This window comes from Podarcis liolepis (genome assembly GCF_965112155.1).
Source record: "Podarcis liolepis genome assembly, chromosome: 3".
Lineage (NCBI taxonomy): Eukaryota > Metazoa > Chordata > Lepidosauria > Squamata > Lacertidae > Podarcis > Podarcis liolepis.
In genome coordinates, this window is record NC_139557.1 from 64546082 (window position 1) to 64570871 (window position 24790).

General features: G+C 41.3%; 2 protein-coding genes across 13 annotated transcripts in view; one reads left to right on the top strand and one right to left on the bottom strand.

The window, feature by feature from the left end:
* The window catches only part of LOC310703734 (craniofacial development protein 2-like), a 609970-nt gene that overhangs the window by 500801 nt on the left and 84379 nt on the right, over window positions 1-24790 (bottom strand). Inside the window, exon 2 of the mRNA XM_083496280.1 lies at window positions 4726-6415. Coding sequence (XP_083352406.1) covers window positions 4726-6190 — 1465 coding nt within the window. The 5' untranslated portion in view covers window positions 6191-6415. The remainder of the gene's footprint in view (window positions 1-4725; window positions 6416-24790) is intronic.
* ADGRG6 (adhesion G protein-coupled receptor G6) overlaps window positions 1-24790 on the top strand; it is a 100964-nt gene that overhangs the window by 7186 nt on the left and 68988 nt on the right. For all 12 annotated transcript variants that reach the window (XM_083496244.1, XM_083496252.1, XM_083496246.1 and 9 more), the window contains exon 2: window positions 2835-2932. In XM_083496244.1, coding sequence (XP_083352370.1) covers window positions 2835-2932 — 98 coding nt within the window. The remainder of the gene's footprint in view (window positions 1-2834; window positions 2933-24790) is intronic.

The window sequence follows — 24790 nt, forward strand, 5'->3', positions numbered from 1 at the left end:
TAGGGTTGCACTTTTAGCCTCCTACATGAAATTCAGTTTTCATTTGAAATGCAAGCTGGTTCATTTTTGGAAGATACTTTGTGGTTGTGATACAGAGAGAATTATAGAGTGTTCCTATACTCTGTTGGGGGTGGAGGAAGACATGTTGCCGCTGCGCTGGTGAAATGACCCCCATATTCAGTCCGGGCTCAGGCCTGGTTTTGGCACTGAATTGACTTTGGTTACTGTGATGGATTATCTTCTTCACAGGAGAGATGCTGCTCTGTTATTCCTGCTGGATTTCTCAGCAGCTTTTGATACCACAGATCATGGTAGTCTCCTGGACCGTTTCTGTGTGTTGTGGTTTGGAGGCCCTGTTCTTCAGTGGTTTCACTCCTGCTTGTGTGGTCAGTCACAGAGGATAGCATTGGGGAACTATGTGTCTACATTCTGGCAGCTCAGATGGAGGGTGACACAAGGCACTATTTTATATCCAGTGCTATTTAACATCACTATGATGCCATTGTGAGCAGTTTGCAGTTGTTTTCGGGTACAGTGTCACAAATAACCTGGTGATACTTAGCTATATTTCTCTGTTAAGTCTGAGTCAGGAGAGGCTGTACACAAGATGAACCAGTGCCTGGTGGGCTGGATGAAGGCCAATAAACTGAAGATGAATCCTGCTAAGATAGATAAACTGTGGGTGAGTCATTCCCTGGTCTGTGAATTGGGCTTTTTAGCTGTTGTAGATGAGGCTACACTTCCTCTGAAGGATTTTATTGTTTAGGGATGCTCTTAGAATCACCTTTCTCCATGGATGCCCCAGTAGCCTCACTGGCAAAGAGTGTTTGCTATCAGTGGCAGCTTGTGTGGCAGCTGTGCCCTTTCCTGCACAAGGATAGCTTGGCCACTGTGATTCACACACTGGTAATCTCACATTTAGACTGCTGTGTTGCACTCTTTGTGGAGCTTCCTTTATGGCTGGCCTGGAGGTTGCAGCTGGTGCAGAATTCTATGGCCTCTTTACCATGTCCATCATGCCAAGTCCTGTAGCAGTCAGCCAGTGGAACTCAAATATAAGATTGCACAATTAAGCTGCAGTTTTAACACTAATCTTGTGGTAACCTTATCAGAATAAATGGAATAATTCCTGAGATAAGCATTTCAAGGTGTGTAATATAATTTCCTTTAGAATTGCTGCATTAAAATGACATTCTGTTTGTTTGTTTGTTTGTTTGTTTTCTTCCTTTGCAAATAATTGTTACTGTTTTTCATGTAAATAAAAGAACAACATATAACTACAGAAACTTATCCAGTGGTACATTCTTACTAAGTTTCATATGTAGTACACAGTACACAAGCAATACGTTTATTTATGCATTATCAGTTCAAGTAACCTCTCCACAGAGATTCTTGTGTTGTGGGTGGAATAAAAATATCCAAGTCTCACCAACTGAAGTGCATTTAATTACCCTTCTGTGACTGATTACAACCCAAGAAACCATGAAGCAAGCTTTGCACAACTAGCTACAGTTTTAGACTTCTCTTTCACGAACAGCGGCTTACCTCACTATGTGGCAAAATCCTTTTGAAACTTGATGCCTTTTCAAAACCATATTGTGAAATGGCTTTGCAGAGTCTGTTGTTCCAAGAAAGTGGCAAAACATTAAAATGTTCTGATGGGTATACATTGATAGATCTGGATAATACAGTTTTACCTGAACTTCATCCATTGTGCTGACAGATCTGGCGCTTATCTCATGGTCATGTGGTTTGACAATGTAATGTTTGTTTTATTTGTGAAAACATGAGAGTGAAATTTATATATTGTGCAAGAAGAAGAAAAAGGGAAGATTAGGGGAAGGAAGCCCTGCTGCGTAGTGTGCAGCAGCGTGTGGGCAGTCCAGAAGTAGCTTTCATGATCATGACCATTGTGCTTTTCAGAAAGAGGTTATGGAAGTGGTTTAGCAAACTGGAATCAGTTTCTTTTTTTGGTGTGTGTTTTTTTAAATAACAACTAACACATTTTAGAATGGTCTGTCAGCTTCAGAGTCATGCAGTGACTGAACCTAGGAACAAAGCTAAAGATGTTTTATTGGTCAGCATGCTTAAATTGAGCCTGATTGACTTAGATACAACTCAGCTCCACCGAAGTTCTAGTTCAGAGTTCATGCCTCTAACATACCTTTTGTTCAGTGAAGCAAAAATCCTATCAACTCTTTAAAGCAGGGGTGGAGAACCTTTTCTAGATGGTGAGCCAGATCCTTATTTCTCCTCCTCAGAGGGCGAAATTTGACAGGCGGCCAAGGCCACCCACTTTTCAGACACCTGATGTCAGGTGACACTGTGCTTTAAAGCTCCAAATATGGGGACTTCAGATTGCAGCATAGATCTGTTTTCAAAAGGGATTTTAAACAGCTCACACTACACTTTGACTACATGCCTGATTGCCGCAGGGGAATAGACGTTTGCAACCACCCTGAGCCTGGTGGAACTCTCTGCTCATCAGTTTATGAGTGGAGGGTTCAATCCTGCTGACTACAGTGGTGTACTTCACCAGAACATCCCCCACAGGGAACACGATGGCTAAGCAGACTCCAGTAGGATAGAACCCTGCTCTCCTGCCCACTAGCTGATGTTACACGGTGAGGTTAGTTGATGGACAGGTGGGTATGGTTTGGGGAAATTGCTTGAATCCCCTGGAGGTCCAAGATTGGCCCATATCTGGATGTTCTCCATCCCTGCTTAAAGGAATGTTGCATTTGTTAGTGATTACATTTGTATTAGTAATAGCAGATTGCTTGCACTAAAAAGGAAAAACATATTTTAAAATTTGTTATTTTTTATTTTCATAGGATGTCTTATGAGAGCCAAGTGTGGTGCTACCAGTGGAAATGGAAGCTCCATTTGCTGTTCCTATTTACTCTGTATCTTATATGTGTACAGTATTCAGGTAAGAAAGATGTTTTTCTTCTCCCAATCTGCTAAAATGGGTGAGAGTTGTAGAATAACATTATCATGCTTATTATACTTGGGTTGTGCAGAACATTTAGAGTTGATTGTATCAGCATTGATATGGAATGTTACTGAGTTCATAATTTGTGCACCCTGCATATTGTTGTGTACCCCTTGTCTTATATGCAGCTTAGAAGTCTTGGTGTTTCTATGGAATTCACAACTTTCTTTTCATTACTCAGTTCTTTGTTGTTGTTTAGTCATTTAGTCGTGTCTGACTCTTCGTGACCCCATGGACCAGAGCACGCCAGGCGCTCCTATCTTCCACTGCCTCCTGGAGTTTGGTCAGACTCATGTTTGTGGCTTCGAGAACACTGTTCAACCATCTCGTCCTCTGTCGTCCCCTTCTCCTTGTGCCCTCCATCTTTCCCAACATCAGGGTCTTTTCCAGGGAGTCTTCTCTTCTCATGAGGTGGCCAAAGTATTGGAGCCTCAGCTTCAGGATCTGTCCTTCCTGTGACCACTCAGGGCTGATTTCCTTAAGAATGGATGCGTTTGATCTTCTTGCAGTCCATGGGACTCTCAAGAGTCTCCTCCAGCACCATAATTCAAAAGCATCAATTCTTCGGCGATCAGCCTTCTTTATGGTCCAGCTCTCACTTCCATACATCACTACTGGGAAAACCATGGCTTTAACTATACGGACCTTTGTTGGCAAGGTGATGTCTCTGCTTTTTAAGATGCTGTCTAGGTTTGCCATCACCTTTCTCCCAAGGAGCAGGCGTCTTTTAATTTCGTGACTGCTGTCACCATCTGCAGTGATCATGGAGCCCAAGAAAGTAAAATCTCTCACTGCCTCCATTTCTTCCCCTTCTATTTGCCAGGAGGTGATGGGCCCAGTGGCCATGAACTTCGTTTTTTTGATGTTGAGCTTCAGACCATATTTTGCGCTCTCCTCTTTCACCCTCATTAAAAGGTTATTTAATTCCTCTTCACTTTCTGCCATCAAGCTTGTATCATCTGCATATCTGAGGTTGTTGATATTTCTTCCGGCGATCTTAATTCCGGCTTGGGATTCATCCAGCCCAGCCTTTCGCATGATGAATTCTGCATATAAGTTAAATAAGCAGGGAGACAATATACAGCCTTGTCGTTCTCCTTTCCCAATTTTGAACCAATCAGTTGTTCCATATCCAGTTCTAACTGTAGCTTCTTGTCCCACATAGAGATTTCTCAGGAGACAGATGAGGTGATCAGGCACTCCCATTTCTTTAAGAACTTGCCATAGTTTGCTGTGGTCGATACAGTCAAAGGCTTTTGCATAGTCAATGAAGCAGAAGTAGATGTTTTTCTGGAACTCTCTAGCTTTCTCCATAATTCGGCGCATGTTTGCAATTTGGTCTCTGGTTCCTCTGCCCCTTCGAAATCCAGCTTGCACTTCTGGGAGTTCTCGGTCCACATACTGCTTAAGCCTGCCTTGTAGAATTTTAAGCATAACCTTGCTAGCGTGTGAAATGAGTGCAATTGTGCGGTAGTTAGAGCATTCTTTGACACTGCCCTTCTTGGGGATTGGGATGTAGACTGATCTTCTCCAATCCTCTGGCCACTGCTGAGTTTTCCAAATTTGCTGGCATATTGAGTGTAGCACCTTAACAGCATCATCTTTTAAAATTTTAAATAGTTCAGCTGGAATATCATCACTTCCACTGTCCTTGTTATTAGCAGTGCTTTCTAAGGCCCTTTTGACTTCACTCGCCAGGATGTCTGGCTCAAGGTCAGCAACCACACTACCTGGGGTATACGAGGCATCCATTTCTTTCTGGTATAGTTCCTCTGTGTATTCTTGCCACCTCTTCTTGAAGTCTTCTGCTTCTGTTAGGTCCTTTCCACTTTTGTCTTTTATTATGGTAATCTTTGTACGAAATGTTCCTTTCATATCTCCAATTTTCTTGAACAGATCTCTGGTTTTCCCCATTCTATTGTTTTCCTCTATTTCTTTGCATTGCTTGTTTAAGAAGGCCTTCTTGTCTCTCCTTGCTATTTTTTGGAAATCTGCATTCAATTTCCTGTATCTTTCACTATCTCCCTCGCATTTTGCTTGCCTTCTCTCCCCCGCTATTTGTAAGGCCTCGTTGGACAGCCACTTTGCTTTCTTGCATTTCCTTTTCGTTGGGATGGTTTTAGTTGCTGCCTCCTGTATAATGTTACGAGCCTCCATCCATAGTTCTTCAGGCACTCTGTCCACCAAATCTAAATCCTTAAAACTGTTCCTCACTTCCACTGTGTAATCATAAGGGATTTGACTTAGATTGTATCTTACCGGCCCAGTGGTTTTTCCTACTTTCTTCAGTTTAAGCTTGAATTTTGCTATAAGAAGCTGATGATCTGAGCCAGAGTCAGCTCCAGGTCTTGTTTTTGCTGACTGTATAGAGCTTCTCCATCTTTGGCTGCAGAGAATATAATCAATCTGATTTCGATGCTGCCCATCTGGTGGTGTCCATGTGTAGAGTCGTCTCTTGTGTTGTTGGAAAAGAGTGTTTGTGATGACCAGCTTGTTCTCTTGGCAGAACTCTATTAGCCTTTGCCCTGCTTCGTTTTGAACTCCAAGGCCAAACTTGCCAGTTGTTCCTTTTATCTCTTGACTCCCTACTTTAGCATTCCAATCCCCTATAATGAGAAGAACATCCTTCTTTGGTGTCATTTCTATAAGGTGTTGTAAGTCTTCATAGAATTGCTCAATTTCAGTTTCTTCAGCACCAGTGGTTGGTGCATAAACTTGGATTACTGTGATGTTAAAAGGTCTGCCTTGGATTCGTATCGAGATCATTCTATCATTTTTGAGATTGCATCCCAGTACAGCTTTTGCCACTCTTTTGTTGACTATGAGGGCCGCTCCATTTCTTTTATGGGATTCTTGCCCACAGTAGTAGATATGATGGTCATCCGAACTGAATTCGCCCATTGCCGTCCATTTTAGTTCACTGATGCCCAGGATGTCAATATTTATTCTTGCCATCTCATTTTTGACCACATCCAACTTACCCAGGTTCATGGTTCTTACATTCCAGGTTCCTATGCAATATTTTTCTTTACAGCATTGGACCTTCCTTTCGCTTCCGCTCGCTTCCAGGCATATCCGCAACTGAGCGTCCTTTCGGCTTTGGCCCAGCCGCTTCATCAGCTCTGAATCTACTTGTACTTGTCCTCCGCTCTTCCTCAGTAGCATGTTGGACGCCTTCCGACCTGAGGGGCTCATCTTCCAGCGCCATAACTTTCATATGTCTGTTGTCTTTGTCCATGGAGTTTTCTTGGCAGGGATACTGGAGTGGCTTGCCGGTTCCTGCTCCAGGTGGATCACGTTTGGTCAAAACTCTCCACTATGACCTGTCCATCTTGGGTGGCCCTGCACGGCATAGCTCATAGCTTCTCTGAGTTATTCAAGCCCCTTCACCACGGCAAGGCAGTGATCCATGAAGGGGATCTTCTGTAAGCTACTGTATTTCCAAGAGGTGAATTCATGGAAGCAAGAAAAAGGCATTCATTATTCTATATAGTCTCTGCTTATACAAATTGCTGCATGTCTGTGCTGGGGACAGGATGCTGGATCAGTTAGACTGCTGGTTCAGTACAACAGTTAGGTTCTGCTGATTTACTACTGCAGTCATACCTCATGTTACGTCCGCTTCATGTTGCGTTCTTTCAGGTTACGTCCCACAGTGACCCAGAAGTACTGGAAAGGGTTACTTCCGGGTTTCACCGCATGCGCAGATGCACAAAATGACGTCACACGCTTGCGCAGAGGCAGCGAATCACAACCTGCGTGTGCGCAGATGCGCCGCTGTGGGTTGCGTTCCTTTCATGTTGCGAACGGGCCTCTGGAACGGATCCCATTCGCAACCAGAGGTACCACTGTACTGCATTAGGTCATTATTGAAACACTGTCTGTTAAATACAAGAAAAATGCAAGAAAGAAGAAAAAACTACTAGGACTGTGAGGGTTTATTTAATTATTTTAAAATTTACTATCTCACTAACAACAAAATATTCGTGCTTGACTTGCAATACATTAAAAGCAATAAAAGACAGATCAGTAATAAGTTATAATCGATACCAATCAAGCTATAGATAGCATAAAAGTTAGTGTGCCAGGAGAGCTAAAACTAACAGCAAGTCATGCCAAATACCTGCATGAAAAGCGAGGTCTTCCCACAGCTGCGTCAGAGGGAGGTGGACCTCCCTGTACAGGGAATCCCAAAGCTTCAATAGAATAATTTAACACAGGATTTCAAGGACTGCATGTTACTACAGTTAATTTACTTTTATCTTTATCAAGCTGTTGTGTGGCACACAAATCTCAACAGGTGTGTGCTTTCTGGCATTCTTAAATCATGTACCTTAAGTAAAAGCCAAAGATCCTATCTGTAAGTGAGTGGCAAATAAGTAAGTGCTCGTTTTTCATCCTTGGGTTACAAAGGCAGAACAAAATCACTGCAATTCCAAATACGGTGCCAAGAAGAACGGAATGTTTATATAGCATTGTTACCAATGCTTTGTGAAAATTATCTCATCATATCATCAGGGTGTGTATGGGTATGGTTCTGATTCAGCAAGACTTGTTCCTCCATATGCCTGGTATTTCTATCTTTAATAATGCTGACTGCCAGTTTTCTTGAAATAGACACCAAGCTAACTGGCCTGTAAATTCCAGAATATCATCAGTCTCTCTTTTTAAAAACGTATGTTAACATTGCCTGCTTTACAGTCCTCAGGTACAGAGGCAGATTTTAGAGACAAGTTACATTTTTTTGTTAGAAGATCGGTAATTTCTCATTTGAGTACTTTACAAACTCTTGGGTTTGTACCATTGGACCCAGTGATTTGTCAGTTTTTAATGAGTCAAAACGTTCTGGGAGAGTTTCGCATTTAGGGTCAAAATTATTCCAAAACCAGAATTAATAAGTACTGTTCAACATGGACTCGGCAAACACGTATAATGTCTAACTGTGTCTAATGGGAAAACTTATTAAAATTTGGGTTGTAACGTGGTTTTGTAAGTCTGTAGGGTATAATTGGTCCTAAATACTAAGAAAAGTGAGTAACGTTTCTCAACACAAAATAGTGTGTTTTCACCCTGTGTGCTCCTTTCTCATGAAATGGAAAGAAATATTAATTTATTTCATAAAATTTATTTACTGCTTGATTGTAAAATAAACCTTCAAAGCAGTTTTAAAAAACCATGGTACATTGTCTTAACATTTTCTCTTAATTTCCATTACAGTGGTACCTTGGTTGTCAAACTTAATCCGGTCTGGGAGTCCGTTTGACTCCTGGAATGGTTTGAAAACCAAGGCACGGCTTCCGATTGGCTGCAGGAGCTTCCTACACTCAATCGGAAGCCGCAGAAGCCATGTCAGACATTTGGCTTCCAAAAAACATTTGCAAGCTAGAACACTCACTTCCGGGTTTGTGGTGTTTGGGAGCCAAAATGTCTGAGTACCAAGGCATTCGACCCAAGGTACGACTGTATTGTGTTTAAAACCCTGCACACAGGGATGCTTTAGTTGTGATTTGGGAATTTCAGGGTGTTGGATTAGATGACACTTTGATTTCCTTCCAGCTCTACAATTCTTTGATTCTATATATTTATGACATCAGTGTTGGCTTCTTTGAGGAAGGGGGGGTTGTATGTTTATAGGTGAGTTCCAACAGGACAGTTTTTAAATAATAATAATGATGATGATGATGATGATGCATAAACACAAAGTGGGAGCTGAGTTTAACTTGAGCTTGAGCCCAGCAAGGCTTAGTTGTGGTCTGGAGCCTGCTTTCAATAACATTCCACGGCTTTGGAACAGGCAAAGCGGTTATAAAGAAAACGTCTAGGATTGGGTGAATTGAGTTGCCCTCATTTTCATGTTCTGATCATAACAAAGAGATAAAATTTCTAGATATGTATCAAATTTCTAGATATGTATCAAAAGTAACTGCACTCCAGTTTATCATGGAACTGATGAGGGGTTGGCATTCCTCGACTTAAAATTAAGTGGCACATGGGACATGGTGAAAGATGTATGTGTTGTTGAAGGTTTTGGGAGCAGTGATCATAATGCTATAAAATTAAACATATGTTCCCCCCCCCCACCATGCTTTCTGAAAGACAAAGGTAGGGTTTTTCAGAGAATCAGTGCTGTGATGAGAAGCAAATGGAACCCACATTTCAGTTGCTTTCTTTCTTCTCCCTATATTTGTCATATAAAGTGCTCTGACAAATAATTTTTACAGACTGGAAACTACAGGTCTGTAGAAAGATAGGAATTCAGTTAATTTAGTAATGAACAATGGAATATGGTCATAGTGTTCCTGGGATGTTTTTCCCCTTTGTTTATTAACTCAGCTTGAGATGAGTGTTCAGGCTAGCTGCTGCAGTACTCCTTGAACAGAGTTGGTTTTGTTCAAATGCTAGCCCTGACCGTTCAGTGTTCCTATTCCCCTAATTAATGGTGCAGTGACAGGCTCATGCTATCAGACTGAAGTCATCTTTTATCATAAAGTGATTATTAGGTGCAGAAAAAGAGCTCATGGCTTAAGTTATCACAAAGGAATGTGTGGCAAATGGCAAGATCCTTAGTGCTTCCTTTGTATAAGGTTATAGAAGATGGAAGGGGAGCCTGTTCCAGATGTGGGAAAGTTAGTTACTGAATTTATTTATTTCTTTTAATGTTCAGATATAAAATTTCATCTGTAAAATGCAAGTTGATTTGCTTGTAAAGATATCCTGGCTATCATCCTAAAGACTGTGGATTCCAAATCAAGGTTCACTCTCTCCAGTGTATACCCTCCCCCTATGCATGATGTTGCCACATCACTGCCTCTTATTCAAAAGGCAAAGAACAGGAACTGCTTTGTATTAGAATTAATTTAGGTAACCATTTCCCCCACTGTACAGCAATTTTTATGGAAATATCTCAGTCTTGAAAGTGGGTTTAACATAAGCTTGGCTGCCTCAGCACATACATCCTTTGAGACTCAAACAAGATTTCCAGGAACATAGTGGGAAGAGCACTGTGATATACATACCTGAAACTGCTATTCACAAACATGGTATGTATCTCCACCAAGAAGATGCTGGTGTGTGTGTGTGTGTGTGTGTGTGTGTGTGTGTGTGTGGAAACCTTATTACAAAGTACCTGAATAAGGTCAGTAGTCATGAAATAAGAGGTGTCTTCTTATGGATTGAGAACTGGTTAAGACATTGGAAGCAGAAATTAGGAATAAATGGATAGTTCTCCCTATGGAGGGATGTAAAAAGTGGAGTCCTCCAATGACCAGTATTGAGATGTGTGCTTTTTAACTTGTACATAAACTACCTAGATTTAGGGGTGAGCAGCAAGGTACCAAGTTTGCTGATGAAACCAAATTGCTTAGGGTCATTAAAACAAAGGGATTTGTGAGGAGATGCCTCCAAATAGGATGATTTGGCAGTAAAATGGCAAATGATATTCAATGTAAGCTGTAAAGTGACACAAATGGGGCAACCCCCCCCCCCGCAACCTAATTTCAGGTGTAAACTAATAGTCTTGGCTGACAGTGACTGACCAGGAGGGGTCATAGTGGATAGTTCAATGAACTATGGGGGGGGGGCAGCTGTGAAAAAGATGAGTTCCATGTTGGGAATCATCAGGAAAATAAAACTGTCAATATCTTAATGCCTGTATACCACAGTTGGAAGACAGTGTATTGTTTGTGTCACCTTTACTCAAAAATGAAAGTGCAGAGGTGGAAATGGTTCTGTCAACCAAAGCATAGTTTGAGTTAGTACAGCTGTGCTTTGATAGACATTCCCAATTTACAGTTCAGAAAAGGGCAACCAAAATGGCCAAGCTCCCCTATGAGGAAAGGTTACAACATTTGGGACTTTGTAGATTAAATAAAAGATTGAGTAAGAGGGGGAAAGAAGGAGGGATGTCCAATAATTCAGAGTGTAGAGAAAGTAGATGGAGAAAAGTTTTCTCTTAACACCAGAACTTGTGGACATCCAATGGAGCTGAATGTTGGAGGGTTCAGCACAGACAAAATAAAGTAGTTCTTCACAGAGCATGTAACTATAGAATTCAGTTCCACAAGAGAAAGTGATGGCCACCAACTTGGGTGGCTTTCAAAAGATGGTTGGACAAATTCATGGGTGGGTGGGGAATCCATGACTAGTTGCCATCATGGCTGTGTTCTACTGTTGGAGGCAGTATGCCTCTGAATGCCAGTTCCTTGGAATCATAAGCAGAAAGCGCACTGCTACACTCAGATCCTTCCTGCAGGCTTCCTATAGGTATCCGGTTGGCCATTGCGAGAAAAGGATGCTGGATTAGATGGGTCTTTTGTTTGATCCAGCAATGCACTTCTGGTGTACATGGAGGGAAGATTTCTAGGAACCCTCATGGAGCTAAATAGTTTGAGGCAGATTTTAGAATTGATGTTCCAGAAATGGCTCCAGAACTTGCAGACTGTTGCTTCATTACCACAAATGCTGCAATGCAGTTAAAGTCACAAATAACTTGGGCAACAGGAAGTCAGTTTTATGCAGTAATACTTGAATAGACGAATATGTAATAATGTCTGTTTCTGAATTCGCCTGTATTATTGTTGATGTTTGTATCCGTGAGACTTGTTCTTGCTGAACTTAGTGACCAGGACTGGTCTCTCTTAAGCTCACGGGGTTGTTGTGAAAATAAAAATCGGTGGTTCAATTTTATAACATAATGGATGTGTTGTTGTTTTTTTAAAAAAACCTGGGTATTAGGTAATTGGACATAGGATTTTAGTCTATGTATATGCTCACTTTGTATAAAAGAATATAGTTAAGAGACTGATTTGCGGTGTATATAAAAGCAGCAACAACTGGAAGTACAGATTCATATCAGGCAGCTGGGGTTGGGGCTCTGGGATAATTTGTTCACAGAATCCTTGGAATAACGCTGCTGCCCGCAGGTTGGGAACCACTGCATTGGGGCATAAGCAACACAGTTTTGTTTTTCCATGAAGATAAACAACAGTGCAATCCTAAACATGCATTTTCAGAAGCAAGTCTTGTTAAATTCATTGGGGGTTTACACCTAGATAAATGGGATTAGGATTGAAGCCTAAGCAAGAAAAATAAGGTATGATGCAATCCTTATAGTGTCTATATTATTGCAAAATATATACATTGCTGCTGTGCTTTTTTATGCTGCCTGACACAAACACTATAAACATTGGGGATGAAAGAAAATGTAGTATGGCCTGAATTTGTAATCTTGATTATTATTATTTTTCCCAGTTCCCAATATTTTTGAACAGGACATGGTTAGGGCACAGTATAAACAAATAAATAATGTTGGGCCAAAGCCAGATTATATTGCAAAATAAAGTTAGTTAATACAATTGAAAGTTTGTTTCTTTTCATTCTGGCACCTCCAGTGCAGCTGTTTTGTAGAAACTGATTGCTTAACTGCAGCCAGCCAGTGAACTTAGAAAAGTGGTGAAATCCTTCATACCTTCCCTCTAAAACTCTGTTCTTCCTCTCTTAATCTTCAGTCCGTACCCCATTTACTTGGGAGTAAGCTCCACTGAATTCAGTAGGACTTCTGAGTAGGCTTGCTCTTTGAGGCTCTTTCACTGCCTTTCTTCAGTATTGCCTGACTGGCATCTTCTCCTGCTTTCACTCAGCCAGTTTGACCCCTCCTTCATTTTTGCTTTACTGGTCAGTCCAGCACAAGCAGGCTTCTGTATTGGGTCCTATGATGCACATGTCGGACAGCCATTCTATTGCATCTGTTAGTTTGAAAGCATTTATATACAGTGGTACCTCGGGTTAAGTACTTAATTCGTTCCGGAGGTCCGTTCTTAACCTGAAACTGTTCTTAACCTGAAGCACCACTTTAGCTAATGGGGCCTCCTGCTGACACCGTGCCGCTGCTGCTGCACGATTTCTGTTCTCATCCTGAAGCAAAGTTCTTAACCCGAGTCTGTAACCTGAAGTGTCTGTAACCTGAGTTACCACTGTACTGCTTAATATCTTTCAACTCTCTAAGCAGTGTACAGTCTAAAAAAAAACCATTTATCATTAAAACAAAATAACCGCCTTAAACCAGTAAAACAGTGCCCCCCTCCCCGAAAAATAGGTGCTGGTACACACCATGAAGTTGTTACAGTAAGTGCCACACTTTTTTACAACATCACAAAAGAGGTGTTGGTACTGTGTACCCTTGAGTACCCCCTGAAAAAAGCACTGGGGTCACCCCCTATGATATTCTGTAAGGTGTGGTGCCACAAGAATTTTCCCACAGGCTGTTTTTCAGGTAACCTGGTCCTGAGTTGCTTAGGGCTTTATATGTTAACAACAAGGTCTTGAACATGACCCAGTAGCTGACTGGTAGGCAGTGCAGTTCCCTCAGCCCAGGTGTAATATGCGTGTCTAGGTGTGTCCATATTTATTTCATGGCTCACTCCCAGGCAGCAGTAGTCACCCAGCTGACTGTAGCTGTCCACACCAGGGCCTGTGGCCAGACAGTGAGCTTGGGCTAAGGCCAGTGAGAGACCCCTTGTAAGTTCCTGAGCTCTTTTAAATGGTTGGTCACTGCTGTGGTGATAATGATAGGGTCTACTGCTGATTACCTGTTTTTGTTCTTGATAGTTTTATTGGTTTTACTAGTTGTTTGTTCATTTTGTTGTACAGTGCTTTATTTTTGGTTGTTTAAATATTGTTGTTACCCATGCTGGGATTGATATAAAGGGCAAGATATAAATAAATGCTGATCCAGCCAGAGGACATTTGTAGTTTATGTTGAAGTAACACGACACTACTGGGTAAGAAACGTTGGGGGACTCCCTTCCAAACCTTTAAAGGGCTTGGTTTTTTGTTTTTGTTTTACTGTTGTGTTGCTATTCAGTTTTCATACTGTGAAGGGCTTAGAGGATTTGAGAAGAAAAACTTGAGCATACTTGGCAGTGAAATGTGCTGCCTCTTCTGTTCTGCAGGTTATTGTGATCTCTTTAGTCACATTGCTTGAAAAGAGAAGGGATTTTCAAAGTCTGCTTTTCATCTGTGTAATCATCATGTCATAGGATGACAGTGAAGTTGGGTTTAGGCAATGATTTAACTCCCTTTTTGCGAAAGACGTAAAAGGACAAGTCCCATTAGGGACTTTGGTATCAAATGTTTTTATTCAGTTCTGTTAAGGCTAAATAACAGCCGTCCTAAATAAATTCCAATATTGTATTGGCCATGTTTTCTGCTGAGATCTGCATCGTCCAGTGGTTTCAGTGGGGCTGATATTGGCTTAGAAGCTCTGTTAATGAGGCCAAAAATAAGAATGGGGATTTGTTTTCTTTCCGTATTTGCTTGACAAGTGTGTTTCTCCAGCTGAATCTGGGGATGTACAAATTAACTTTCTAGTTCCTCTAATCTTTACTTCCTTCAAAGGAAACTTTAAAAGATTCTACTGTCCCCCATTCAGTAATTCTCACAGCCAATAAAGCAATAAATTGAGTCTGGTTAACCATCCATGTTGTTACTTACCCATCCATGTATAATCTGGATGTTTTTAATCCAAGCTCAATGAGAGAGGGAGAGAGAAATGTTTCCTTGGACATCAATTATTTTTGTTCATATTGTGGTGAAAGATTTATTGTCGCTTTACAATCAATTTACTGTGGTGTGCTGGCTCCCAGTGATAGTAGTTCTGCTGTCTAGGCCAAATTCTAATCTTGGATACATAGTGTGGAATGCTTCTTATCTTAAATAATCAGCTACTGCTTTTGTTCACTCCAGATGCATGAAATGCTCCATGGACATCTTGTACCCAGCAGGAAGCAAACCACATTACCAAATAAAATAAAAGTCTTAATGATTCATCAATTTAACTTCTTTTTTCATTAGCCTTTTTTATGGTATCGGTTTCAAGGAATTTGCTTTAAAGGATAGCATGAGACTGATTGTGTTTATCACTAATTCTGTCAAAAGAGAAAGTAAAATATTGTTCAAGTAGATATTATTTTGTATTAATCACAAGAATCACTTTCATATGGTCCTAATGCATTGCATAACAAATGGGCTCACAGTAATTGATCCATTGTAGCATGTTGACATTTAGTTTGTCTCGTAAAAATTAAGTCACTCTTTCTCTCGTTTGTTGCTCATTCACCATTGTTGTTTCCCCTGTTTTAGGAGAATGATTAATTTGGATTACTTTTGTTATCTGCCTGCCAGATAACTGTTTATTATTTTATTTAATAAAATAAATAATAAACCTTTATTGTCACTACACCACCTGTGTGCAGTGAAATTAAACAAGCCCCCCCCCCCAATACACTCAGTCTTGTTCACGCTCTGTGTGCTTGTCGGAAGTCAATTGCACCACTATTTTTTTCCATTCAGCAGCCCAACAGCCCACGGATAAAAACTGTTCTTTAACCATGAGGTCCATGAAAACTTGATCTGTCATATTAAACGTGTAGTCATTTTCTTGTTTTTAAATGATCTATCCTGTTTTTAAATATTCTCCCCTCCCCCCAATTCATCTTTTTGGATGCTACTAGATAATTCCTAAAGGGGATACTGGGAAGTAGCACCAGAAATGAAGTAATGATAGGATGGTTTTTTACACTACATTTTGATAGAAAATTGACCTCAGAAGATTGTGAACTGCATAAAGAGTTTATGCAGACTTAAGTGAATGGCAGAGTGCCTGGAGCTTATGTACAGATATTTGTGTGTTCTAGTAAGCTCCAAAATAAATAAATACTTTGCACAATATGGTACTTTTGATGTGAAGGTATTCATCCAGATGAAAGAGCCTAGTTACAAAGCTAGGATGTAATGCCAAGCTTTTCTGCTTCCTCAACACCTTTCATTCCAACATCTTCCAAAAGAGTGAGGTTTGTAATTCCACTTCATATTTGAGGCAATAATTTCCTTTAGATCTAAGGATTCCCTCTAAGCAATTATCATACGATTTAACACATACATAGGATGTGGTTCTCAAATACGAGGAGAACTGAGATATTAAGAATACTGTATCTTGAAAATACAAGTTACCCTCTTAATGTTACTACTTTATAAGCTATAACATTGCCTCCTGTTTGGGGATACACAGCATTAACAGTATGCTAAGATCTGAATAAGGAGAGGCTATGACTGCTTTGAACCAGGGCATGGATGCAGTGGGGGGTTGGATGGGGACCAATAAACTGATGCCAAACCCTGGTAAGGTGGAAACTGAGTGAGGGGCTTCAGGGTCCATGGGTTTGGGAGTTTACCACTTCTGGACAGGGTTGTGCTCCTTCTAAGGCGGCAGCTATGCAGTTTTGAGGTGCTCATACATCGATCTTTGTCAGTGGAGACCCTGTGGTGAGGAGAACCTATTAACTAGTTTTGGTATGCCAACTACACCCTTCCCTGGACAGGGAGAGCTTTGCTGCTGTATTCATGCACTCATAGCCTCACAGTTGGATTACACAAGTCCTCTATATGGGGCTTCCATTGAAACTGGCCTGTAAGATGTATGATGTTACACCCAAGCCCAAACCAACTTGAGTATAAACAGTTATTTATCTATTGCATCAAAACGGTAAACCTTTTGTCTACTATATTTTGTCTGGAAGAGCAACTTGTAGAACAGGACAAACCCTCCAAGTGTTCCTATTTTCCAGGGACAGTCCCAGATTCTGATTTGATCCTGGAATGTCCCGCTTTTCCTTAGGATGTCCCTATTTTCATTGGAGAAATGTTGGAGAGTATGAAGTTAGGCCACCCCTGAGCTAAGGCGATACAACCTTTAGAAGACATCTGAAGGCAGCCCTGTACAGTGGTACTTCTGTTTGCGAACGCCTCTGGTTGTGCACGCTGCTGGTTACGAGGTCCGGTAACCCGGCAGTAGCCGCTCCGGGTTGCGAACTTTGCCCCGGGATATGAGTGGAAATCGAATGCCAGAGGCATGCTTTCACTAATGGGTTACAAGCCTCAGGTTACAAGCGGTTTCTGGTTACGAATGGACCTCCGGAACAGATTCCGTTTGTAACCAGAGGTACCTCTGTATAGGGAAGTGTTTTTTTAATGTTTAATGCTTTATTATGTTTTTATATATGTCGGAAACCGCCCAGAGTGGCTGGGGCAACTTTGTGCAGCTCTCCCACGGCTTTCGGAGAGCTGCCTGCACCCCAAAGCCTGGGGCGCGCTGAGCTCAGCACCCCCCAGGCTTCGGGCTTCGCGCAGCTCTCCCATGGCTTGCGGATAGCAGCCTGTTCTGGGAGCTGGGGTTGGGAGAAGCTCGGGCTTCCCCCGCCCCAGCCCCGCGCCTGGGGGAAAAATATATTTTTTTCTTTATTTCCCCCCCAAAAAAACTAGGGGCGCCCTATGGGGCGAAAAATATGGTACATTCCATATGTATGTGTCTCACTATAAATGCAGATCAGCCAGAAATTTAAGAAATGTAATATTTCTCAAACATTCCTAAATAAACTGACAAACACACTAATCAACTGCCCAGTTTTTCAAACAGATAAGGCCTTTCGTGATTGGGGGATTGTAGAAATAATGCTGGGGCAGTGGCACCAGTAGTAAATTCTGATCCTGCACATTGTGTTAAAGTTCAAGATAAGGAGCATTGCACTAAATTAAAAACAGTCCGTTTTAAAACAATTTGTTCAGTTGGCTTCATTAACAAAAACGGCATTAAAAACGTTTTAAGTCACTTCCCAACTCTCTTCAAGAATCTCTGTTGCACTTGTCATCCGGCTTCATAAATCTTTTCAAGCCTCTTTAAAGTATGTCTCCAGAGATAACAAAATGCCATTTTCCTGTCTGTATTACTTTTAAATACATAATCATGAAAGAGATTTCCTTTTGGCTAATGTGCTTGGTTGGGTTTCAGAAATTGTAAAGCGAGTCAGTCATAAAGCCCGGGCAGTTACAGAGGGTAATTTAAAGTGCAGCAGCAGGTCAGACATTTAAACAAGCCCATTTGTAATAGCATGTTTTTTCCTCTGCACCTTATGTAACTTAATTGTTTGGGATTTTTGGCAATAGGAAGTTGCTTTTTCCTTTTTCTCTCTTTTTTTTAGGAATACTAATTCCAACATGAAGTCCACTTTTTATTTCTGACTTAAAATATTGCATGTGTTCAGGGAAACTTTTGTAGCATTTCCTATTTCTTTTGTAAGGCTTTACAAATTTCCTACATTTTCATATCACATATGATAATAATGAATGGGGTGGCTGACGTGGAAGTGGAACCATCTTTCCTGGAATACTTATTGACAGGGGGGGAAAAGAAACCCTACTTGTCAAAACCAACGTTAAGGAAGTCACTTTTACAGTGGGTGCCTAACTTCCTAAATATATGCAAGGGAGATATCTATCTATCTGCTTGGAAGTAAATATATCCTACACACTGGCATGGAAGGTGATAACATACATGATGACTACGTAAAACATTATTGCATAGTCTCATATTTCATTACATTATTCTTATCACTTGTCATCCTTTTGTTGAACCCATCAGGTTTGGAGATGTGGGTAAGACACACCCGGAGAAAAGACAGGGCATATCAAGGAAGTGTGCAGAGCTTTCTTCTCACCCTTGTCTCTGTTATAATGGTCTAGCTCCACTGGCCAAAAGGAGAAAGTGGAGAGGCTGAGAGCCAAGAGATAGATTCACTGAATACTATTATAATCCTGGAATTTATAGGCGTAGGATGAGGGTTGACCTGGAAACTAGGCTAGAGGGCCAATTCCCGCACCGTCCATGCCAAATCTGGATGTCTGGAACCTCCATTGACAACTTGGATAAAGTTTGACCTTACTGTGCAATCTATTATTGTATGGAATATTTTTTCCAAGAGAAGTGGTGGAATCCCCTTTTGGTAAAATTGTTCAGAAATAGATTGGAAAAAGTTCTGCTAGGGAAAATTCTACGATAGGATGGATGAAGCAATTTTAATAACTTTCACCGTTCTTTTTTTAAATAAATGCATTAAAAAAATTAAAAAGCCTACATCCAAAAGGTTGCTAAAGCCAGTGTAGAGATTTCACATACTTTCTGTGTATTTTGAAGCAGCTAAGGGGAAGGACTGTAGTTTAGTGGGAGTGCATTTTTTTTGCATACAGTTCAATCCTCTGCATAGCCAGGTAAATATGTGAGAAACACCTGCCTGAAACCCTGGAGACCCACTGCTGCTCAGTGTAGACAATATTGAACTTGATGGACCAATGGTCTGACTCAATATAAGGCAGTTTCCTATGTTCTTATGTTCCTAAAATGCATAGATATCCAAAATAAACTTTTTTTAAAGGAAGTCAAAACACAGTGCAGTATTCTGGCCTTCAGATTCCTCCCTTCCCTCTCATTCCTTAGACTCAGCCTGGTTATGAATTCTATGAGACAGTTGCATGCCCTTGTAAATTAATCTATTAATATGTGAATACTGTGGTACCTCGGGTTACAGTTGCTTCAGGGTTACAGACTCTGCTAACCCAGAAATAGTACCTTGGGTTAAGAACTTTGCTTCAGGATGAGAACAGAAATCGCGCGGCAGCAGCAGGAGGCCCCATTAGCTAAAGTGGTACCTCGGGTTAAGAACAGTTTCATGTTAAGAAGGGACCTCCAGAACGAATTAAGTTCTTAACCCGAGGTACCACTGTACCTGTGTGGGTTCTGAATTTGATAATCGAGGTTCAATGACAACTCATCATGACTGATGCCTTTCCTTTAATAATCTCTCTCTCTTTATTCCTGTAGGGAAAAGTGTAGTGGATTCTGCATCTATAGGCACATATGTAGAATGGGTTTATTGGATATCTTCATACACCTCATGGTGCTGTAGAGCTGACATATCATGATTGGTGGGGCAGATGGGGCTTGTTAACCTGGGAAGGTTACCTACGTAGAAGGAAAATTCTGATCCTTAATCTCTTCTGCCTTGTGGCTATACTCATTCATGAGAGAGGCTTCGGGAGTAAACCCCGAGGAAAAACCCATACCCGTTGCCTGATGGGACACCTTTGGGAGAAGAAAAGGCTAAGGAGTAAACCTTACACAAATCTAGAGTAAGAGCCTCTAAGACGGTTGGTTGAATGGCGTCTTGTATGCCACCTTCTGGCAACTCCTGCAGCAAAGCTGGTGCCAAATTTATTGCAGCCCAGGACCTCCATACACATTACCCAGGCTTGCACCTTGGGGTACTCCTAACGCTGCAAAAACTACGTTGGAGGCAGCAGTTGCGAGTTACCAGTCTGCAGCCAAAGCAGGTGCTGTGATTCTCCAAGTGTTTGACTTCATCCCTGGAGGCACCCTCCACTGTCCTTTGAAACAGAGGAATGCCAACAAATTGCTGTCGTTGCTTTTCTTGTGTGCTGCTGGTCTTACAGTAAAATTATGCTGCAAGACCATCTCAACATACTCCTTGAGCTATCCACAAGAGACCACACTATTCAACAGGTAATCTAAGACTGATCTATTTAAAATTTTAAAAGATGATGCTGTTGAGGTGCTACACTCAATATGCCAGCAAATTTGGAAAACTCAGCAGTGGCCAGAGGATTGGAGAAGATCAGTCTACATCCCAATCCCCAAGAAGGGCAGTGTCAAAGAATGCTCTAACTACCGCACAATTGCACTCATTTCACACGATAGCAAGGTTATGCTTAAAATTCTACAAGGCAGGTTTAAGCAGTATGTGGACCGAGAACTCCCAGAAGTGCAAACTGGATTTCGAAGGGGCAGAGGAACCAGAGACCAAATTGCAAACATGCGCTGGATTATGGAGAAAGCTAGAGAGTTCCAGAAAAACATCTACTTCTGCTTCATTGACTATGCAAAAGCCTTTGACTGTGTCGACCACAGCAAACTATGGCAAGTTCTTAAAGAAATGGGAGTGCCTGATCACCTCATCTGTCTCCTGAGAAATCTCTATGTGGGACAAGAAGCTACAGTTAGAACTGGATATGGAACAACTGATTGGTTCAAAATTGGGAAAGGAGAACAACAAGGCTGTATATTGTCTCCCTGTTTATTTACCTTATATGCAGAATTCATCATGAGAAAGGCTGGGCTGGATGAATCCCAAAACAGAATTAGGATTGCCGGAAGAAATATCAACAACCTCAGATACGCAGATGACACAACCTTGATGGCAGAAAGTGAGGAGGAATTAAAGAACCTTTTAATGAGGGTGAAAGAGGAGAGCGCAAAATATGGTCTGAAGCTCAACATCAAAAAAAACTACGGTCATGGCCACTGGGCCCATCACCTCCTGGCAAATAGAAGGGGAAGAAATGGAGGCAGTGAGAGATTTTACTTTCTTGGGCTCCATGATCACTGCAGATGGTGACAGCAGTCACGAAATTAAAAGACGCCTGCTCCTTGGGAGAAAGGCGATGGCAAACCTAGACAGCATCTTACAAAGCAGAAACATCACCTTGCCAACAAAGGTCCGTATAGTTAAAGCCATGGTTTCCCCAGTAGTGATGTATGGAAGTGAGAGCTGGACCATAAAGAAGGCTGATCGCCAAAGAATTGATGCTTTTGAATTATGGTGCTGGAGGAAACTCTTGAGAGTCCCATGGACTGCAAGAAGATCAAACCTATCCATTCTTAAGGAAATCAGCCCTGAGTGGTCACTGGAAGGACAGATCATGAAGCTGAGGCTCCAATACTTTGGCCACCTCGTGAGAAGAGAAGACTCCCTGGAAAAGACCCTGATGTTGGGAAAGATGGAGGGCACAAGGAGAAGGGGACGACAGAGGACGAGATGGTTGGACAGTGTTCTCGAAGCCACAAACATGAGTCTGACCAAACTGCGGGAGGCAGTGGAAGATAGGAGTGCCTGGCGTGCTCTGGTCCGTGGGGTCACAAAGAGTTGGACACGGCTAAATGACTAAACAACAAGACTGATCTATGTATTTTGCCAGAGGAGTTGGGTGTGAAGAACAGAATATTTATTTGTTTGTTTAGTAAGTACGTATGTACGTACGTGCATACTTTGGAAGAAGTAACTGCACTACTTTGCAGTGGACTGAATTTGTGGATAAAGAGGAGCTATGAGCCAGAACTTACCATAACATTCACTGGCCCCTATTCAGCAAAACACTGCTAGGTTGCAGCTTTTTATAATGTATTTCAGTCTACTGACTTTTAGTTATTTTATAAAAATGAAACTAAAGTCAGTGCTAGCAAGTCAGTCTTGTTACTTGTATAAGCTTCTTGCAAAATTGCCAATGAAAATATTCTAAAGTTACATTGGGCGTAGCACAGGATTTTCACACTACCCCTTCCTCTGGGGGAAATCCACAACTTTGCTTTCAGTGTGACCTCTTCACAAATTGTGTATTGAGCCAGTCAATGTGTTTAGCTTCTACTTGAATTTTCACTGGCATGGAACCAAAGTACCAAGGGGAAACAGGCAGGGCAGGGCCCCAACCCTGGCTCTGAAAATATTTTCTCCTTTTATATCTGTTTCCTGAACTTACTAAAGGTATAACTGGTTAATTGTTAGGATTTTGAACAAGTATAGATCTTCTATAATCATGGCAAGCATTTGCAACCCTTTTATATACAGTGGTACCTCGGGTTAAGAACTTAATTCATTCCAGAGGTCCGTTCTTAACCTGAAACTGTTCTTAACCTGAGGTACCACTTTAGCTAATGGGGCTCCTGCTGCCGCCGCATGGCCGCCACGCGATTTCTGTTCTCATCCTGAAGCAAAGTTCTTAGCCCGAGGTAGTATTTCCAGGTTAGCTGAGTCTGTAACCTGAAGCGTCTGTAACCCGAGGTACCACGGTACCCTACATAGGGTATATGTATTTTTCAAGAAACTTTGTAGGGATGTCTTTGGCGGATACTGAACTGGTGGCTCCCTCACATCTTTCCCAATATCCCAGTGGTAGAAGCAGAGTGCATTACAAGGGTGCAAGGGCTGGTAAAAGAGGTAGAGGACTCTGTGAAAGCAGGGAGCAGCTGGCTCCTCCCGTCAGCCAGAGATCTCCTCATGAATAATAGTCTGCGTGTGAATAAGGATCTGCTCCTGTGTAGAAGTCTACTTACAAGTAAGGCAAGGGAGGCAGCAAGCAGCCTTGGCTGGAGAGCACAAAGAAGGTGAACTTTGTGGTTCTTCCTGGTTAGAGACAGGATTCCAAATGAACCAAAGGCCTATCCACTTTCCTCCCAGTGATTATTTATTGGCAGAAATACGGTCTGAATCGCTAGAAATATATATAGATATACTCTGATGATTTGTTCTCAGGTTTGAAAATAGTATTGACGCCAAGTATAGGCTCTTCTGTGAATTATGCTCCATAATACATTAAGAGCAGGCTGAAACCCTGCATAAATTCCAACTGGGCTGCAATAACAAAACATGGCATATGAAATGAAGAAGGTGTGAAAAAGTAGTGAAGAGAGGGAAAGGGCCAAGACAGGTAAGAAACAAAACTTCTAATGGTCATATCAATAATTTCCATCACAGTTTGACTCTTGCTACCATTTCAGTTCTTATTATACTTGCTGAATTATAGCCACCCAAGTCATACTCATAGTAGTTATTTAAGCTCATTGAATTCAGTGGGTCTGTTCTGGGTATGACCGACCTTGGCCACCTAGGGTGTATATAAATTTCAGGTCACTTGTTTTTAAGGTAAGACATTTTTGTGTTTAGTTTTTTCTAATAAGGCAAAAAAAGTCTGTTGCCCTATTGCAAGTAACAACATTTCTTTCTTCTATGGATCAAAGAACCTGGGCTTAATTTGAAAAATGAGGGGTTCAGTGGGTCCAGCCTGCCTGGGAGCCAAGCCCTCTCCTTTTTTATATTCTGTGGGTGGACAACTGGAAGCAGATGGCTGTGCTGACTGGTGATATCTAGTTTGAATTAAACTTGGCAAAATGGACAAAATGATTTGATTTGATTTGTGTGTTAATTATCTTGAAAACAAAACTCTGAAAACAAAACTTCCCAAATAGATCTGATTAAAAACTATAGCTGTGTACACACTGTATCTTTAGAGCACATTCTTTCCCACAAATAATTATGGGAGCTGTAGTTCACCCCTCAGAGTTACAGTTCCCAGCAGCACTTAACAAACTACAGTGCCCAGAATTCTTTCTGAGTAAAATAATATGCTTCTAATGTGCTTTAAAGTTATAATGTGTACACACAGCATTAGTATTCTTTGTAAATGTCACATATAACTATGTGCATATCCACTTCGAGAGCCACACCTTCTGCTGGAGAGCCTGGAAGTGTGGCTTTATGCATTTACACTGTGTCAAGTTTTGGTCTGCTAAGCACAGTTTCTTCCTAGTATTATTGGGGGGTGGGGAGGAATTGTTGATTTTAAATAGAAGCAGAACTGTGTCCCATTTTTGCCTCAAGTTACTTTCATGTAAAATTTAATCTATGTATTCATTTCTCACTTCTAAGTCTTTAAAAATGACATGGTATTGGGACAATTAAGCTCTGTTTTTCACTGAAAATCGAGCCTGGAGATTTTAGCCGACAATTACCTGTATTTTAACACTGTAATTTGGTTTCTTCTCCCAGTCATAATTGCATTGCTAACAATAGTAGAATTTTTTTTGTCAGCAAAGCATTTATTTTGGGTTAGCACTATACAAATCAAAATTACGGTAAGATTCATTGTGGCATCTACAATGATACTAAACATAAGAGAACGTAACTATCAATCTCTCAGGAGGTCTTTTGACTGATTCACTCACTCTTATGTGCACTAAACAGTTCAACCATAGGACGAATTCTCTCTATGAGACACAGTATCAACAAATGAAGACGTAAAGGAAGCTGATAGGGCTGGAGATATAATGCTTTCTTTGTT